The 13825-nt window shown below is 41.9% G+C and overlaps 1 protein-coding gene across 1 annotated transcript; it reads left to right on the top strand.

Moving 5' to 3' along the window:
• Positions 1-11127: 11127 nt before the first annotated feature.
• Positions 11128-12616, top strand: FOXL1 (forkhead box L1). The gene has a single exon (XM_063437448.1). The coding sequence runs from the start codon at positions 11253-11255 to the stop codon at positions 12525-12527; it is 1275 nt and encodes a 424-aa protein (XP_063293518.1). The 5' UTR covers positions 11128-11252; the 3' UTR covers positions 12528-12616.
• The last annotated feature ends 1209 nt before the right edge of the window (positions 12617-13825 follow it).

Raw genomic sequence — 13825 nt, 5'->3', positions numbered from 1 at the left:
CTCTCAGTCCTATAGAAAGCTGGTCCACAGGGGCAGAATGGACAGCTATGTTTATCATACTTGTTAACGTAAAACCCATAAAATCTACAGCCCTTAATTGCTGTGAGATTATTTGCCAGCTTACACTGATTAGTGCATTCATTTCACTTATCACTCATTACTTGCTTGAATAAACAAGCACAGGTCAGAGTTGCCTTTATAGGAAGAATGGGTTCAAGGCTTGTTATAGGGTCACTCCTGTATATTTTACATAGACTTACTGGCATTAGATTAAGGGTGTTTCACAGAAACACCTGGGGTCGATTCTCTAGGAAGAATTGTGGAGAATTGACAGGGGAATAGCAAAGTTTAGGTAAAAAATAGCTGACGTAAGAAAAATATTCTCTACTTTTATTATATGTAAATATTATTGACAAGGGATCGCAAAATTCAGTCCAAACTATCCGAGTTATTTGGGTTGTTTAAGGTTAAATGTTGCAGTTTTGTCAAGTCTCTCAATTCTTGGTTTTCCAAATGACCTTCATAGAGTAGAGGTCATGGTATAGCCTGGGAGCTTGGTTTGGGCCTCCATCTTTGGAAATTCACTTCCATTTTTGATTTTGCCTACAGATCAACAAGATCTTTCACCATTGCTTTATATATATACGAATACACTGTGCCTCTGTCTAGCTGTAAAGGTTTTACATGACTAACTTAAATTTCATTTACACCAAGCCAGCCAGGTAAGTGTTCCCTAACTTAGCAGACAGCATTAAGCCTTCCACATGTGTAATAGGCTGTACCCTGTGTCCCTGTTGTTATATGGTAGCCAGCACGGTTAATGGGATACTAACTTTACTTATTCCTATTTTAAAGAGTTTGGCTGATGGTGGCTGAGTGTAACATGTTCCGACTCTGTAAGAATACTGTCCACTCTCGGTAAACAGTGGATAGTACACATAGGTCACTCTCGGTAAACAGCTAGTAGATATTACACATTGGTCACTCTCTGTAAACAGTTAGTGGCTATTACACTTGGTCACTCTCGGTAAACAGTTAGCGGCTATTACACATTGGTCACTCTAGTTAAACAGTTAGCGGATATTACACATTGGTCACTCTCGTTAAACAGTTAGCAGATATTACACACTGGTCACTCTCTGTAAACAGTTAGTGGCTATTACACTTGGTCACTCTCGGTAAACAGTTAGCGGCTATTACACATTGGTCACTCTAGTTAAACAGTTAGCGGATATTACACATTGGTCACTCTCGTTAAACAGTTAGCAGATATTACACACTGGTCACTCTCGGTAAACAGTTAGCGGATATTACACACTGGTCACTCTCTGTAAACAGTTAGTGGACATTACACATTGGTCAGTCTCGGTAAACCGTTAGTGGATATTACACATTAGTCACTCTCTGGAAATAGTGGCTATTATACATTGGTCACTCCCAGTAAACCGTTAGTGGATATTACACATTGGTCAATCTCGGTAAATAGTGGACATTATACATTGGTCAATCTTGGTAAACAGTTAGTGGCTATTACACATTGGTCAATCTCGTTAAACAGTTAGCGGAAATTACACACTGGTCACTCTCGGTAAACAGTTAGTGCATATTACACATTGGTCAGTCTCGGTAAACTGTAAGTGGATATTACACATTGGTCATTCTCGGTAAACCGTAAGTGGATATTACACATTGGTCACTCTCGGCAAATAGTGGATATTATACATTGGTCACTCCCAGTCAGGGTCGGATTAACATAGGGGCTGATGGAGCTGCAGCTCCAGGCCCAGGCCCATGGAATAGGCCCACACTACTCTTAGGTTTGCCATCAGACTGGTATTTTAAGGCACAGACGGTATTTGAGGCTGCCTGGCCATGACGGTATTGCAGTAATACCGGCAATACAAATGCAAATATTTTTCTCAGTATAAACTGAGATTACTCTGCAATACCAGCACCGGCCACTGTGTATGGAGAGAGGCAGGGATAGGAAGATGCAGCATCTCCCTGCCTCTCTCTGCTTACTGATCCGCAGGGGAACAGCTACACAGCACAGAGAGTCCAGACAGCCGCTCCCAGCCTGCAGAGACAGACTACAGACCAGGTATTTAAAGGATGGAGGGAAAGGCAGCAGGGAGACATGGGGACACAGACACTAGGGGACACATGGGGACAATGAGACACTAGGAGATGTGGGGACACTAAGACACTTGGGGACACTGAGAAACATTGGGATGCTGGGATGCTGTGAGATATAGGGAGACACATTGGGACATGAAGACACTAGGGACACAGTGTCTCCATGTCTCCCAGTGTCCCCATGTCTCCTAGCCAGTGTCCCTAGTGTCTCAGTGTCCCCTAGTCTCTCAATGTCTGTCCACATGTCTCTCAATGTCCCCATGTCTCCCAGTGTCCCCATGTCTCCCAGCCAGTCTCCCAGTGTCCCCATGTCTCCCAGCCAGTGTCCCTAGTGTCTGTGTCCCCATGTCTCCCAGTGTCTGTGTCCCCCCTCTGTGTCCCTAATGTCCCCAGGTCTCCCAGTGTCCCCAAATGTCTCAGTGTCCTCATGTCTCCCAGTGTCCCCATGTCTATGACCACAAGTGCCCCAGGTCTACCATGTGTCCCCAAGTGTATGTGTCCCCATGCCTCCCAGCCAGTGTCCCTAGTGTCTGTGTCCCCTAGTCTCCCAATGTCTGTGTCCCCATGTGTCTGTGACCCCATTTCTCCCAGTGTCCACAAATGTCTCAGTGTCACCATGTCTCCCAGTGTCCCCATGTCTGTATCCACAAGTGCCCCCAAGTCTCTCAGTGTCCCTGGGTCTCTCAGTGTCCCCATGTCTCACTTTGTCCCCATGTCTCTCAGTGTCCCCTAGTATCCCAGTGGCACGGGAAACACTGAGACATGGGGACACTGGGAGAAATGGGGACACAGACACTGGGAGACTAGGGGACTGGGCGACATGGGGACACTGACACTGTGATACATAAGGACACTGATGCCAGGCTGGCCTTCCAATTCTTTGGACAGACATGCCCCCTTTTTGGGCATGTTTGCCCCTTTTGGCAGTTCTGGTCACGTGATTCGTGTCAGTGGTCCACCCTTTTACCCTGCCAATAGACTTCCTGCTTCACTGGACACTGCTGTTAGGGGGTATGGATTTACTTGAAAGATGAAAGCATAAATTAGATAAAGAGATTAGCATATGTGATATTACACATTGGTCACTCCCGGTAAACCGTTAGTGGATATTACACATTGGTCACTCCCGGTAAATAGTGGATATTACACATTGGTCACTCCCGGTAAACAGTTAGTGGATATTACACATTGGTCACTCACTTGATTGCAACGCTTATATTTGTGGGGCCCTTCTAACTAGAAACATCACTGCTTGCTATGCATCTATTAATAACTTGTCTCACTGTGTGGCAATGCCGAGACAGGAGGTGCTGTGAGGTCATCTCCAGGTATCAGCGGCCGGTCTGAAATACAGAGAGCATTTGTAAAGGGGTTCAGAAGTAACCATTTGCTCCTTGCTTGTTAGTCAAGGGTAGTTGTAAAACAATGTCAAACAAATCTTGGAGTAATGTCTAACTAAGGTCTGCTGGGTTCACTCACTCAGAAATTACACATATTACGCAAAAAGTTGAAAAATAGATTTGCTACAGACTGTTTTTTCCCCACTCTTTGCCATTCCAATCTAAATTTTACAAATTCATAGTCTAATCTCCACAATTAAGAAGAAATTGTAGTGATAATGACCTATATATTTTACTATACAGGGACCTTGTAGGCCTTCTCCAGAGTCTGAGCATTCTGTATCCTTGCATCGGTTTGCTCCCTTAGGAATCTTCAATGCACCTCCAATAGCTAATTACATCCATCTGACCTTTTCCCCTCCTAATACTCCTCCTTATACGCACGAAAGGACCAATCAACTTCAAACCTTGGGGAGGAGTAAACATCATGACAACTTCTCAAGATGGCAGCTCGCTGGCATGGAATAAGATGTTTTGAATCGACAAGTAAATCTGCAAATAACATGACATACGTTTACTTTATTTATTGAATAAAGTTGATTAAAATAAAGAGAAATTAAAAACATGTGTAAAAGACACACTCACCAAGAACAGTCAACAGCTTTGCAGTTTGCTGTATGTGTATTGAGACTGATATGAGTATTAGCTTTATCGCGCAGGAAGTGTTTCTGGTAGGCCTGCGGCTCAGCTCCCTAGCGGAAGGGAAGAGAGCTCAGCTCAAGTTGTGCATGAGGTGTGCACACACAACACACACAAGTCTGACAACTGACACCACGCAGTAGAATCTACGCATTCCAGTTGTCTTCCTGACTGCTGATGGGCAAGCGTAGATCTGAGGTGACATAACAAATGTCTGCAGTCGTGGCCAATCTCAGACTAGGGTCAGCTTGGCAATTGTGAAAAGTTGTGAAGGTGCTTCGAGTGATCTTTAATAATGTACTGAGGCCATATGTCAGGTAAACTAGCTAGATTAGATAACATACGGCATTTAATGTAAAAAAGCCACCTTCATTTCTAAAAAGAAAACTTTTCTGTACACATAAGGCATACTTAGCCCAACAACAGGCTTCCTCCCTCCAATAATACAAATTACAAGATGTCCCACGCTTTGTAGTTTCTAACTGTGTGATGGGGCTTCGAGTGACCTTTAAAGATACACTCAGGTCAGTTTTGTCAGGTAAACGGGTATGTATTGTATGTACTGGCTGTCTTCGTATGCTAGGGATCCCTAATGCATACAGAAATGATTTTTATTTGTTTCCGATTAAATTACCAATGACATGCCTTGTGTTTTGTCATGTAGCTAGTTCACCTGACAGCTGGCCTCAATGTATCTTTAAAGGTCACCGGTAGAAAGTACCTGCAACTCTCCTTAAGAGCACAGGGCACAAATCCTACAATTTTTAAATATATAAACCTCGATATCTGATAATGAAGTGTTATATAAGACTCTCAGCTGTCAATCAGGGACCCCGCAGTGAGCGTTCCAGGCTGCTGCCTATATTAATTTTATCCAAAAGCAGTATGCACAACTTCAGCTGAGCTAGCCAAACCGTATGGTTTACTATACTGTGTCTAAAGCTGTGTGTAAACAGATGGGAACCACAGTATGACTGCTATGAGTATACCAACCAATTTCACTGTTGCTCCTGCCACCCCCCCCCCCCACGCCTTGCCACCATGGACGATACGAACTATGAGGCTTACCCAACACCGCTTACCTTTGTCTCTCTTTTCTTTTTCTACTCTCTCCTTTTTCCTGACCCTTTTCATGTAACTGTCTATCGGAGACACGGATGGCGTATAGGAAATGGAGGGGGCAGCACACACCCACCACCAGGAAACCACCTCTCGAAGACATGGATATCACTCGAAACCATGCTTACTCATAAGAATGTTACCTGATTACCGGAATCGGTGTCTCCTATGTTCGCTAAGCTTCCCTAATTATTTATTTATTTTATTTATTATTGCCATTTATATAGCGCCAACAGATTCCGTAGCGCTTTACAATATTATGAGAGGGGGATTTAACTATAAATAGGACAATTACAAATAAACTTACAGGAACAATAGGTTGAAGAGGACCCTGCTCGATCGAGCTTACATTCTATAGGAGGTGGGGTGTAAAACACATTAGGACAGGAATTTACAATCAAATAAGGTGGGCTGCCCTTTAGGAGAGGGCAAGAGACAGGTATGTGAGGTAAGGGTTAGTCTTGGAGACCATAAGCTTTCCTAAAGAGATGGGTTTTAAGGCACTTCTTAAAAGATGCAAGACTAGGGGAGAGTCTGATGGCGGTAGGCATTATACTCTACTTCTATAATTTATGGCAGACAAGCTATTATAATAAATGGGTTGTACAACAAAGATAAAAACTATGTTTATAACAAATATACAGAGTGGGAGAAAACGTATGAAGAAGTCAACTGTCTGTTCATTATCTCCCTTTGCTCCTTAAATGTACAGGGTGCTGCGACACCCCCAAATTTTTCAACCTAGTGTCGATGCAAACGTTTCCTTTTATGTCTGTCTTGTATTGCATTGTTATATTATGACAAAATAATAACAGCTCTCTCTGGCGGTTATGGTGCCTGACGTGCCATGGCGCACTCCAAGAGTAAGTAGTCCAACCGTTTCAGAACAGTTTGACACCTTACCTTGGGTCTGCTGGCATTGGGGCTGTAGTAAGGGATAGAGCTTGTAGTAGGGGATGGGGCAAAAGTGTGTGAGGGGTGGAGTGTGTGTGTGAGAGGTATAGTGTGTGTGAGAGGTGCAGTGTATGTGTGGTGCTGTGTGTGTGTGTGATGGGTGCAGTGTCTGTGTGTGGGGTGCAGTGTGTGAGGGGAGCAGAGTATGATTGTGTAGGATGCAGTGCGTGTGAGGAGCGTAGTGTGTGTGTAAGGGGTACAGTGTTTGTGTGTGGGGGTGCAGTGTGTGTGTGTGTGAGGGGTGCAGTGAGTGTGTGTGATGGGTTCAGTGAGTGTGTGTGATGGGTTGTCTGTGTGTGGGGTGCAGTGTGTGAGGCAGTTATTTAATGTTAGTAATAGTCTTCACAATCTACTTGTGACTCATCTGCAACTTATTTCCTATTTTTAAAATTATTTTTTTTAAGGGTCAATTTTATCCCACATAGTCCCATTAAACTGGTTTATTCAATTTATATATGCATGTCAATCAGTATTTATTTTAATTATCTCAAAGACAACAGATTTTACAACTCTGTAAAATGGCATAATATACTATTTGTGACATTCTAAATCAAAGTGATCCTGACGGTTTTTGAGGAATTGTTTTTCACACATTTAAGCAGAATATTGTCCAAGTAATTAAAAATGTGCAAAATGACTGTTTAGCATTAAGAGCTGGCCTGGGCCCTTTTCGTTTATCAAAGGATTTATTTAAATAAACTTACTTTTATCTTCTGAGAACTTGCCTAAGCCATTGTAAATGAAAAAAAAGATATAAATCAATCTATTTCAGCGAATCACCAAACACCCAAATAATGATTCACTTAATGGACACTTTAGTCTACAATTATCTCATTTGTGACACCTTTCATTGTCTCTCACTGGGAGACTTTTATAGCTGACATCACAAGAGCCTCCTACTCAGTTTAGTTTTGCCAATATTTATATTATAAATTCAGCAAAACCAGCTGCAGATTTCATGATAAAACCCACACGCCCCGTGAGTATGAGTGCGTGTAATTAATTCTTTGAATGGGACCATTTCCTTTTCAGTGGACCAGCGCCAAGTATAGGCCACTAGATTATCAGGGAGACAGATGCTGAAGAAATGAGCTCTCAGTCGTTATATCCTGTAAAGTCCTGCCATACAGTCGAATCGTGTAGTGGGCTCAAATAAAACGCAATAAAGAGTGACAATCATATTCTAATAAAGGAATCCAAACTTTGCAGATTCGTACGCAGAGATTACACTTCTACTACTGCCCATTGCCAGATCTAGGTTGGTACCCATTGTACAGCGCTACGGAATCTGCTGGTGCTATATAAATAATAATAATAGTGAACAGGCTGATTCTAAACTGAATTGGGGCAAGTGGTGTGGCGAGAGGAAAGTAGAAGCCCAGTCACTTCCTGTTCAGTACTTGGAGAAGGCCTGAAGGATAGAAAATGCATGTTCTAAATGAGAGAGAGAAGAGAGCAGAGCGAATCACACATTCCTTCCTTCCCTGCTCAATCTTGTCAGTAAAATAGCATCGAAAGCTATTGTCTGAAAGGTTAGTTTGGGTGGTGGCCATGGCAGGGTGAAGAAGAGAGTTAAAGGTGTCAAAGAGACCCCTGGAATTGTGAGTATAACCTAATGAGAGAGGAAAAGTAAGATTGTTTAGCGAAGGGTAAATGCATGTATGAATGCAAGATACATTTATAATGGAGAAAGTTGGACAAGGTGCGAGACTTCCTCCAGCAGTGTTCATCTGAACGGGAGCATCTCTTTACGTAGCCGGTTGATTTAGTGTGCCATGGCTGGAGGCATGTCTACTTTGAGGTGTATGTTTGGAACGGGGTTGCAGTGTCCAGGACAGAGGTGAGGGTGGCGTTATATAAGGAGATAGCCAGAGAGAGACAAGAGAAGGTAGGGATGGATGGATGAGAGTTAAGAAAGGACATCAGATGACAGTTGCTGGAGGTCAAGAGAATTCAGGTTCCCCTTCAGTTTAGAAGGGTAAGGTTGAGAGAAGGCTAAGGTTGAGAATGTTGGGTGAGGGGGCTCTCAAGAACAAATGATAAGAGGTGGTGATCTGAGAAAGGAAATGGAGTGTTACAGAGATTAGAGACCGTGCATGCATCTGAAAAGTTCAATCACACAAACAGGGAAACAAAATCCTCCTTAATTCCAAAATGGCAATCAGAAATCTCTTTGGATCAGCACACTGTTACCACTTACATCAATTATTGTACCCCTTAATATTCTGTTATTCTAACCCAAAAATCATCCATCCCTTTTTTTTAAACACCCACAGTTGGAATAATCATGCAATTAAGAGCATGTTAGCAAGGTCATCATGGTGGTTTTGGGTACAGCAGGTCTAAAAGGTACTAGATAGTATTAGGGGACACATTGTAACCATGCCCCACCGCCCACAATGTCATGACTAGACACTATATATCCACCTACAGATTCCAGGTCACAAGGGGCAAGCAGTGTCTGAGTGAGGAGGCGTCTAAATGAACAGATTTCCTCTATGTGGATAGAAAGTCATTGACCGGATAGTAGGACCACTGAGTGGACTATGCAGCACACATTGCTGTGTCACTGAGCCACTAGGAGAAAAAGGACAAATGACCCCAAGTCTCCATAGTCACAAGAGCCGGGGCACTAATTACAGTCACAGAGGCTACCAATACCTTGATTACAATGTCAGATGAGTAACAGTGTATGGAAAGCTGAAGGTTTACACAAAAATCATCACAAACGGATAATGTAATCATTGCCCAGCTGTGTGCACTTGTAAAGTTGTTATAATCCCCCTCCTTGCTATAAACAGGAAAGTACATATTATGAAGTTACAGACCTGCATTCACAAATAATAAAACTCCCTCTTTGTCCAAGCCAAGTCCCCTTACAATGGAACTAAAATCCCATTTTGTTCCCCCCCCCCCCTAAATATTGGCCATAGTCGGTGGTATAATTTAATGGCCCGGCAGAAAAGCGAGTGCTTCGTGTGCAACGGACTGACCGGCTAACTCCATACAGATTTCAATATTATTATTCCGCTTTTTGTTTATAAGCACACATAGCTTCAGCATGGTCCAGATGTCAGACCACCAGTAACTATTATATTGTGCGTATGTGTACATAGACAGGACTGCAAAACAGAACAGCTTGAGGAACTGCAATGCAAGCACTGCTGAAGAACCTCTTTGCGCAGCGAGCGGATAACATTGTTTTACCCAATAAAATCAGAATAGAAATCTTAATTCATTCAATTGTCTCTATTTATTGAAGATTCAGCAGTCGAAGGCTATTCTCACATGTCAGAAAGAGAGTGTCACAGTTCACTGTCCACTGCCCCTGCGAGCATCCTAAAGACAAAATAAGAGATATAGGAAATGGATATTGCAGGTTATATATTTTTACCTTAAGGAAACGCAGGATAGTTCAGGGCAGCAGTTCTTACATTGGGAATTAGATTCAATGCACACCACAGCAGTAGTTTTAACATATATTTAACAGTTTACACAAAACCAGGTTAAAGAATTTACATTTTACAAATCTACTTAAAATGACCTCTCTTAGCAAACAAATATGTGGATTGAGTTCCACTATATGGCCACATGGTGTAAAGCCCAGCAGTACTCCACAGTACCCCAATATCGGTGGGTCCTACATTAAGATAGGTTATGTTAAGTACCCTTGCAAAATAAAAAACTGTATTCTTGTGTGTGCTGTTCCTTAATCTGTATTTTGTATAAATGTTGTTCTCCACTGCAGCACCAATGCTGAGAAATGCATGTTCCGGGTGAACTCACAATTCCCATTTTCTCAGTATCCAAGAGTTTAAAGGCCGAAACGTGTAATGCCCCACGACTTTACCGGATTTAGTCCAGATTAATCAGGCTGGAAATATAGCCAAGATGGAGAATTTTAGTTTTTCCTAATTCATCCTCAAATCTAAAATTAAATGGTTAATTCCAGACTAATTACAAGCGTTCACAAAAAAAACCCGAAATGTAATAAATTGAATTGCAAAGTTTAGGCAACAATAGAGGATTGGAGGAAAACAAAATCCACAACTCATTTATAGCCACAGCCTGTTTATTTTTTAGCATAAATGTAGCAATTTGCTTAAATGTCACTTCAAATCAGTTATTTAGCAAATAAACCACTAAACAGTGACTTTATAACAGTTCACCTCACAGTGAGAGAAGTGAGGAGAATTGACATGGAAACCCCAAGTTTGGAGCACAATGAGCTGAGTTGGAGATTCTTACAATTCTGGCCTAGGATGAGCAATTCTCTTGTCAGTTATTCGCTGTTTAGAAAGTAAGCCCTTAATACTAACACCTCTGTAAAACCCAGATCCTCTCTCTTTCTACCTAGTATTACTAAGAGACTAACAAGGCCAGAATCAGACCCAAAACGCACAGCACATTGAGCCTCTTTGAGAAATGCCACATTTGCAAGTTTCTCTGGAGCAATGTAAAGCAGATCCTGTTTTCGCTTACTGAGTGCTGCCGATTCTTGTGAGTTAGCAGTGTGAATGGTGGACGTGATATTTCAAACAGCAGATCACTGAGTTTATGTATTGGGTGCCCGGAAATTTTTCCAAATAAACACAGCTTGATTCAACTTGGGTGGGCAGGCTTATCAACAGACTAATTTTACAAACAAATGAAAGAAGAACCTAAAGACCCATTGGCTGGTACCAGAAAAGACACGTGGAGCAAACTGCAGAGGGCTTTTTTTCCTCCTCTTTCTTTGCAATGAAATTTTAATTAATGTGGGTGGGCTGAGAATTGGATGACTGTTTATTATAGACAATTTATTTTCCAGCGCTAAGTCAACATAAAATAGCAAACTTACAACAATTATTTAACATTTTTAAACTATGAAGAAGGGACACGGAGAGAGCAGGCTGTGGAGAGGAGAGTGGTGGGGTCCAGCTCACACACAGCTCTCCTGAACTTCAGCAGATCTCAGCGTCTTACTTCTGCAACTGTATCCAGCCTTCTCCTGCAGATCGAACTATGAACCGAATTTACAACAACCCCCTACCTCAAATCGCAGGTGAGTTGCACAGATCACCTCTGGTCTACCTGTATGGGGGAGACAGGACACTGATGTCCAACCTGGGGTTTGCTTCTACAAATATGCTCTCCAGACAAGACCCTCCCCAGAAACCACCCTACAGCTACATTGCATTGATAGCCATGGCGATTAAGGACTCTCCTGACCATAGAGTGACTCTCAATGGCATCTACCAGTTCATTATGGAGAGGTTTCCCTTCTACCATGACAATAAGCAGGGCTGGCAGAACTCGATAAGACACAATCTGTCCCTCAATGACTGCTTTGTTAAAGTACCAAGAGAAAGAGAAAAGCCTGGAAAAGGAAGTTACTGGACACTGGACCCCAAGTGTCTGGATATGTTTGAAAACGGTAATTTCCGACGCCGGAAGAGGAAGCCCAAACTCCCATTGTCTCCTGAGGATAAAAGATATAAAGCAGAACCCTGTGACAGCAACGTGTGTGGGGTGGGGGAAGCTAGGGAACCAGAACCTGCTGGTAACAATGCAGTAATGAGTGGGATAGCTCTGGAACCTGATGCTCAGCTCTCTGGAGCTACCACTGAAGGACATCCAAGCTCTGGGTGTGATGATGACCCTGGTCTGGAGATGTCTTCTGATGAGGAAGGTGACCCCATGGAAACCACCAATGTTCCATCAGGTCAGGATTCCAATCACCCACGGGTGACCTCTGTCCATTGGAACAGATCACATCCACCTTCAGTTTCCTTATCTGCAGCAAGCTTGCCGGAAAGGGGTGTCTCACTCAACAAGGAGGAAGAAGAAACCACCAGCAATCTGGATTGTGATGTTGGGAGTGAAAGTGCGATGGAGAGGCAGATTTCTTCTATGGCACAGAAAAGTTTAGAAGATGCCAACCAGGACGTGGCAAGACCAGGAACTTCAGACTGCAGCTTAAAGACCACCAACCAAAAAATCCAGAACCCACCCAAACTCTTCAGCATAGACAGCATTCTGTCCAATAAGCGGGTGTCAGGATCTAAGGAGTGTGCCCAGGACAGGGCTAGTGTCCTCACAGGTATATCTAAGGTGACTATGGACGGGCTACCTGCTAGTTACACATTCCGCTCTCTGTTTCCAAATCCCAATGGGTGTCCTGTATTCAATGCCTCTCTAATGATTGATTCCCAGGTGCAGGGCAGATTTTACCAATTAGGGGTGCCTGTGTTTTCTTATCTCCCTCTAGCCTTGCCAGATACGGGTTATTCCCAGTAAAAGATTTTCCTAAAAAGTTTCCTATATATTTTTTTTTTAACCTTGAATTAAATCGTTCACATCCATCCTGTGTTAGAATCTATCCTGCATTTATCGTGGGTTCATTTATCTTATCTGGAGAAGTAATATAATATAACAATTAAATAATAATAATAATAATAATAATAATATTGCTATTTCTAGAAACCATGTATTGCATTGTAATGTTCACAATATAAATAGATATTTAACAGAAAAAAACTCATTACAAAATACAAATGTATCTCCATAATAATAATAATAATAATAATTGTATTAAAGGGCACTCCGTGATCAGCGAATTGATAGTAAATATAGAGGTACACACACGCTCGCTTTAAAAACACGACATTGCGTTAGAGAAAAACTGTATTGTAATCTGTAAATCGGCTCATGATTTGTAACTTTGTTTTTAAATAACGGATTGGGGGTCAGAATTGCAAGAATGTATTATACTTTATATTTTACTTTGTTTATTAAGACAATATAGGAGAGGTCATGTTTTATTAACTCGAACTGAAGAATAAACCACCGATTCAATATATATATAATGCAATCCAGTGTTTGTGGTTAATTTACCCCAATCTTCATCCAGTGTGTATTTAATGGCAGGGGCTGGGTGGGTTCCAATGTATCAGACTGGATCTCTATGTAGGAACCATTCCAATCACACAGCATTGCAGGAGTTAATAAGGGCTGTCTGAAATCCATTTCCCACAGTGTCCCACTGTCTGGGGTCAGTCTGAATCTGGGAATGTGGGAAACAGGGACACTGTGTCAGTTATAGGATGGGTATACATGAACCCTGTATCATGTGATAGGTTACACCAAGCCAATCAATAGAATTCTTCACACCCATCACTGCAGTAAATACTGATTAGACATATTCTTAACCCTCTGTATATGTAACATTGACATAATGTGGGAACTGTCAGGGATTCTTAGAATATTCAGTGTCACAACTTTTAGGCCAAAAAAATGAAACAATTTCTGATCTCAAATTTGAAAATTTTAATTCAGGGTTATTCTGTATATGTTTTTATATTCATCAGCTCATCCACGCACGACGTAAAGAACAATCCCTTTCAATTTATTGTATATAAAGGTAAACATTTTAGGGTCCTTCAGCATTTTTTAAGGTTTTAGGTCCACCGTGTAACAACATGTTTAACTACAAGTCTGGGATGTAACTCCAAAAATAATAAATGTCATAATGAAAGAAAGAAAAATAAATAAATACAGGTATATTTTTGGGAAAGCAAATGATGAAAATATCAATG

The sequence above is a fragment of the Pelobates fuscus genome, chromosome 12, assembly GCF_036172605.1.
Source record: "Pelobates fuscus isolate aPelFus1 chromosome 12, aPelFus1.pri, whole genome shotgun sequence".
NCBI classification, from domain to species: domain Eukaryota; kingdom Metazoa; phylum Chordata; class Amphibia; order Anura; family Pelobatidae; genus Pelobates; species Pelobates fuscus.
Note: the sequence above shows the minus strand (reverse complement) of the source record. Positions and strands in the feature narration are given on the sequence as shown.